The sequence below is a fragment of the Cryptomeria japonica genome, chromosome 6 (assembly GCF_030272615.1).
Source record: "Cryptomeria japonica chromosome 6, Sugi_1.0, whole genome shotgun sequence".
Taxonomy (NCBI): domain Eukaryota; kingdom Viridiplantae; phylum Streptophyta; class Pinopsida; order Cupressales; family Cupressaceae; genus Cryptomeria; species Cryptomeria japonica.
The window spans coordinates 589160068-589167039 of record NC_081410.1 but is presented as its reverse complement, the minus strand read 5'-3'; the positions used below and the strand labels follow the sequence as shown (position 1 = coordinate 589167039).

Here is a 6972-nt window from a genome sequence, read left to right as displayed (position 1 = left end):
TACAAATACATGTGTTTTTGGCCTGCCAAATGTTCACTGAACTGAGTATTTGAACTTTCTCTATACCTACAAAGTAGACAAAATTATACATTTTGAAGCCAAGGATCAGAAGTCAGGTAAGAGATGATTCTTGGAATTTGGCTTATAAAAATAATAAGTTGACCGTTGCTATCTATTTAAGACCGAGGTAACTGAATATCCTTGTCCAATACAAACCACTTTGCAGCTTCAATGGGGTGCTTTGATTAATTTATGATTATTTATCAAATGTGGTATACTTGCTTTTCAGGAAGTCTTCATCATATCCGCACACAGGCAGCTTGGAGAAATCCATATTATGTAAAATACTGAGCTTTTTAACTAATATAATTATCTTCTAGAACAAACTAAATGGTTTCATGCTCTAATTCAACATGATAATTAACAAAAATAACAATAAAATTAAAAAATCCAGCAAAAATGAAATATCATAAAGTGGACAAAATTTTACATTTTGACCCCAACGATCAGAAGTTAGGTAAAGGATGCTTCAAATATATATTTTGACACAGGATCAGGAGTCAGGTAAGGGGCGTTTCTTGGGATTTGGTTTATGGTCAACGACCTTAGGGCTTGATCCTTCATTCAACAAAACACCGGTATCTTGGGGACTTGAATCCCTGGTAACAACCTCTTCTAGGTCTGCACTAGTTGCATTAGGTGAATTACCGCCTTCCGAATGCAATCCTTCTGCACCAGCTTCCATGTCAGAGCTCTGTTTTTGACTTTCTTCTGGTGTAGGATCACCGCTTTGAGTTGCTGTAGGTATAGCATCTGTATCCATTGGTGTTGGCACATCTTCTATCTCTTGGGCAGTTCCACCATCATCCAGCTCTGCAACCTTCCCATTTGCCTAGTTGACAGTTGATCACAATATAAAATAAAACATCTCAACCTTGTGCAGCATCCAGAGCCGAAAGTAAACATGAATAAAACAACAGACATTGATGGCATCAGCACACAAAAGCTAGAAGGTAAAATATGTCAGAATATGGGGTCACCTGATTTTCTTCATTTTGAGTAGAAGCTCCCTTTGTTTCCTCTTCTTTTTTAGCACCACGTTTAGATTTCTCTGTGGTCTTTCCATGGTATTTAACTCGGACTTCAGGTGACAGGAGCTCAGGTGGAACGACACCTTCAATTCCATGCTCTGTGTACTGCAACAAGATGAATACCAGTCAATTTCTGCAACAGAGCATCTGCAATTTACATATTTAGTTTGCATCATATTATAATGACAAAACTACCACTATACTACCCTGGAAAAGCCCTCAAGATCTTGACGTGCTGAAAAACGCAGGCCTTTCCAGCAATAAACCTGCATTCCTCCAACATTGATCAGTTTAAACATAGTACCATAGCAATTTCCTTTACTTCTTAAAGACAAAGGATAATACAAGCCATCAAGGAGATAATTGTTATGTTTGACTTTGAACTAATGTTCAAGACTACCAAAAAAAATCATATTTGTAAGCTTCAAATGAAAATGTCAGGAGATAAAATATTTTAAGTCAAGATATTTAAAAAAAGTATAATCTAATGAAACAACTTACACGGTTGTTTTTATGATGATACTCAGCCTCTATTCCAGCACTGGGATCAATCTGTTGATAACCAGCAGATTGAAAAGCACAGATTAATCGAAAACCTTAGTAAAGAAACACCAACCATCCTGGGGCAACTAGTACTACAATACAGTAATTTCAGTGAAGTTAAAATTCTACAATACAGTAAATTCAGTAAAGTTAAAGAAATCAGTATGATCAAAACAGAAAGCTTGCTATCTATTGCATAGAGATATTACTAGTAGTCAGTGATAACAGAAACATACATCTTCAGCAAGAGGTTTCCAGTAATCTGTCACAGATGGCGTACGGACTCGGTGTGGATCTGTCAGGGCATTCTGAAAAGGTTGCAGATTAAAAATATGTGAGAACATAAGACCTTCAAGCAATGAGCTTTGAAAAACATCAAAAATCTTCATTTGTAAGGAATATACGTAGCAAAAATCTGAGCTGTGCTGCAAAGCACAATTAAAATTAAATATCAATGTAGTTGAATCTAGCATCATGTAATTAAACTCGAGATGTAATGTGTGGATGTTCTTAGATTGCCAGTATCTCTTATATTCAAGTACAAGCATGGCTTGATAAGAATGTATAATTTACAGAAGAAGAAAGTAACCATTAGCAAATGGAGTAGCAGGTTGAGTGGGCTTGATATTGGGGGGAACTCCATGGTTAAACATGTTTGAGTTGTACTAGTAGAATGTGCAACCTCCTAGGAAGTTCCGCTGTTTCACTCTTGTGAGCATCACCAAGATGCAATGAGTACTAAGTGGACCATTCGTGCTCATGAGAGACTGGTTCTTGTGAAATGTTACTCATGAAATATCGGTCGATAAAGATTGACTCAAAAGTCAAAACTATGCAGTTGAAACTTGATAAAATTTCATGAAATGGTTAAAAAATCAAGTTGGTAGCATATCATATATTAGATCTAATAATGGAAGTAGAAAAAAAATTCAAGTTGGTCACACATTTATCATTATGGGGTAACTCCCTGCCAAACAATAATTTTACAAGAAAGTTCATCTTGGACTCAGTATGATACATGGCTATAAACATTGAAAATTGCTTTGAAACGTTTCAGCTATTTAGTCGGTTCCCTTCTATATATGACAAGAAAATCATGCAGTTGAAGTGCTGGCATTTGAAATTGGACTGATTGACAATGCATTCAATACATAAAGCATTCCTTAGGTGTTCCATTACAGGAAATGTTTGCAAGTTAATTATATCCATCTATTACTTATAATATCACATTAACTAATAACAAACCCTTTAATTTAATTTATTATTTAAGAAGCGACAGCCACTTTGAATTAGCATGACATTGACGTTGTACTAGAAAAGAGACCAAAAGTAGAATTAGATGTTTTTCGCTCTCATAATTCCATTGCTTTCAGCCCTAAGCTAGAACCATGCAGTGCAAAAGTTCTCAAACTAATGCAGTGCCAAAGTTCTTATCCCATACATCGGATACCTATGTGTATTAACTTTTGTCAATTCCACCATCTTCCCAAGTCGGTAAATATATAATATTTACCATATCTTGATCACCAAGATCTCGTGAGGGTGAGAAGAGAACATACAATGAATAAATATTATTATTTAACACTTTCTAATCACTAAGATCTTGTGAAGGCGAGTTGAGCATATGGTGGATGAATAATGATTCTTATATATTTTATTTAGATAAACAACAATGCTCGAAAGATGTAGCAATATATTGCATAAACAATACAAATATACTAGACCTGGATAAATATGCTGAAATGTCTCAAATGAACAACATATTATGTTGTTGCTCCAAAATACAAATATTATTGATAAAACAAAATAAAGCTTTCAGCACAAATACAATCTCTGGATGGGATTTTCCTTAGGAAACCATAAGGGTTTTGTCCTCTGACCTACAAGGAACCAAAGGGATTTGTAATATGTTGTTGCTCTAAAATACAAATATGGTTGACAAACAAAAGAAAGCTTTCAGCACAAATCCTGCAATCTCATCTAATCTACAAGTAACCAAAAGGATTTCTATCTCTAATCTCTAAATCTAAGGGTTTTCCATCCTTCAATTGATAGTTGAGCACAGGGTTCAAGTTATGACAAACATTATTATAAAATGCCAATTGTCTCGAATGCTAACAAGCTCCTCAATATATAGCACCAACATAACACAAATTCCAATGCCTCATTTTACCTCTCCAAAATGATAATTAATAAATTAACAAGATTACCTCCTCAAAATCGCACCTATTTTAGCAAGAATGCCAGCTTGTAACTCCTCACTAATAAGCTGTCATAGAATATGTCATGATGAAGTTGCTAGGTGTCTCGAGGGTTACAATAACCTTTTATGAAATTCACACCTCCATTTGCATGACATTATTTTATTTTGACTTCTAATTTCCGAACTTATGGCCCCCTTAAAAAAAAAACATTTTTCTCTTTATCAAGAAAGAAGAATTGGACCTACATAAGCTGAGTTAATTAAAAATGGGGAGATTGCAAAGGTCATGTCTTTGATTTTCTTAGAAGATATGCCAAAAGGCTTGAACTCATAACTTGCAAGATTTTCTAAAGCAATCATTTTACTCAATTTTCCCATTTGTCTTATACTATTGAAAGCTATTACTTGGGACTGCCCCTAACATGGAGAAAGATGTGGCAAAGGGGGCGAAAAAGAGAAAAGCATACAAGGGCATAACCAATTAAACCATTGATTCTGTGGCCACCAAAAGTAAGGACAGAAGGATGTGCAGGCTGAAGGGAAGAGTGAATGGAGTTGGGCAAGGGAAATGATAAAATGAAAGGTAAGGGGAGGAGGAGGAAGGGAATGATGTAATGTCCCCTACTAAGTACAAATGCACAGATATGTTTGTCTGAAGTAATAAATAGGAAAATAAATCAGAAACAGAGAAAATATCTTACCCAAAAGGAATTTTGCTGTTAAGTCCTATAAAACACCTGTGCTCATCAATCATTACATATGCAGCAGATGTTTGAAGTTATACGATTGTATGTTAAGAGATTGTAAGCATAAGTCATTTTATTATATGATTTATAAAACAAGGTATGAACTAGTTTGCCCAACCATCTCAGTCTGAGCCCAAAAGCGGTCATCCAGCCCTTTTGACCCTGGCAGCATATTAATCACCCACCAGGGTGGCCTACTCATTATGGCGTGGGTCTTATCCCCTTGATCATACCTTATTTCATAATTAATTAATTCCCTCATGCCAGGGATTCTGTGGATGGTAGTGGTGGCTTATTGCTGTCAAACCCAAGCCCAGAAGCGGTCACCTGCCCTCCTGGCCTACTGATTTATTACAATTCAGTAGGTGGCCTACTTGGGTGGACAGTATCCTCTCTACAAATCCCTGTACTTCCCTGAAATGATATCCATTTAAGTGTAGATTAATAAGTCCATTGTAAATGTAGATTATCATTTCTATTTACTGTTATCTGTATAGAGTTGTACAATGTGTTTAGTCCAGATTGATATGATTAACCTGTTAATCTTACATCAGATTACAACTTCATTATCCTTATATGTTATTTTTCGAATTATTCTATCAGATAGCCAGAATACGAATTCATTGGAGGACTTACAGTGCTATTATGCGATTTATTTTATCATTAATCCTTATACGTATTATTGAATTCAAGACTTACTGTACATTACTGAATATCACGATGCAGATTGTTACAGTTTTATTAGCTGTGTAAATAGTTTTTTGTATCATATTGTGATTGTTTTTTATTTTCTGATATACATATTACTCTTTGCATTGTTAAACAATAGTTACCACCATTCTTTGGGAATGACAAAGACATACCTGAAGCATATCCTCCCTTTATAACCTTGAATGACTTCTGCCGGCAATCCTCTTTCTTTCCATGATCATCTCTTATTCCTTGCTGGCTGCCTGGTATGTCGATATACTTATGCAATTCCCAATATGCTAATATCACTTATAGTGATATGTTGTTTCTGATTTGGAGATGTATGCTTGCAACAATAAAGGATGCTGCTGTTTCTGATATGAATGTGTATGTATGCAACCAGAGATGCCAAAGGCGATGCTTGATAGAGCAGATACATAAGGGATACAAGGATAAATAAGATACAAAAACCCCCATGCTGATTCATTCATTCAGATCTTCCTTATATAACTTCCTTCCATTAAGAGTTGTGACTCTTCAATCAATGAAGAGTTCTGACTTTATTATAATCGCATGGATACAAGAATAAATAAGATACAAAAACCCCCATGCTGATTCATTCATTCAGATCTTCCTTATATAACTTCCTTGCATTAAGAGTTGTGACTCTTCAATCAATGAAGAGTTGTGACTTTATTATAATCGCAACCCCTTTAAAATAAGGCATTGCACCTCTTTGACTTGAAATTCTTTTGACAATGCTAATGATTATTTTTCCTTTCTTAATCGCTTCCTTTGAGAATAATAATCGCTGAATTAATCCTAGGTGCCGATAAGTCTTAATTGACTGTCTTCAACACCCTCTTTCATATCACTGGGAGACTGATACACTCGACTGCTCCCTTACTTATGTTGAAATATATTTTGCATCCTTTACGTAGTCATTGAGAGGCCACCGGTCTTTACCTTAGTCACTGCATGCTTAATTTATTCAAAGTCTTCATTATTAATCCTTAAATGTCTTAGATGCTCTGACCAGAATATGGATTGGTTTATTAATCATACAGCTGAAGGTTTTAACTAGCGATTTCCATGATAAACATGTGATCATCCATTACCATTTTGATCTTAGACTTTCTTAATATAGGTGCTGTCTTCATGTATGGTTTATTTAATGGATGGGAAGGCAGACAGATCTGACATGCATCAGATCTTGTCTGCCACTATATTGTTTTATATTGTTTCTTAATGTTTTATTAGTCTTATTAGTTATTGTTGCCTTGTCAATATTGCATTATGATTACCATGTAAATAAGAATATTAATATTATGTAAGATTTAATGGATATGTATTGTTAATGTAAATGTGTGTAATAATCTATTTATTATGTTTATGAAACTGATTACATAATACTAAGGAGTTTTCAGTCATAAACTCATATAATTAAATAACTGATACATAAGTATATTCAGATATCAATCACTATTATGGGGACATCACAAATGATTCAAAGAAAGAAAAGAAGAATGACAAGGTGAAGAGGTGAGAAGCCTCAAGGTTAGCCAGAACCTTAGGCTCTTCTTCTGGTTCTAATGATTCATACCCTAAATCTTTATCAATCACTATTGTTCTAGCTTGTAGTGGAAAACTTGAAGACACGAGATCTAGAATAATAACATCACACAAAATTTCTAGAAGG

At 34.8% G+C, this 6972-nt stretch overlaps 1 protein-coding gene across 1 annotated transcript in view; it reads right to left on the bottom strand.

The window, feature by feature from the left end:
• Window positions 1-335: 335 nt before the first annotated feature.
• Window positions 336-6972, bottom strand: part of LOC131035663 (THO complex subunit 1) — a 211484-nt gene continuing 204847 nt past the window's right edge. The window contains exons 17-21 of the mRNA XM_057967377.2: window positions 1871-1942; window positions 1593-1643; window positions 1298-1357; window positions 1041-1196; window positions 336-892 (exon numbers count right to left, since the gene is read on the bottom strand). Of these exons, the coding sequence (XP_057823360.2) occupies window positions 554-892; window positions 1041-1196; window positions 1298-1357; window positions 1593-1643; window positions 1871-1942 (678 nt within the window). The 3' untranslated portion in view covers window positions 336-553. The remainder of the gene's footprint in view (window positions 893-1040; window positions 1197-1297; window positions 1358-1592; window positions 1644-1870; window positions 1943-6972) is intronic.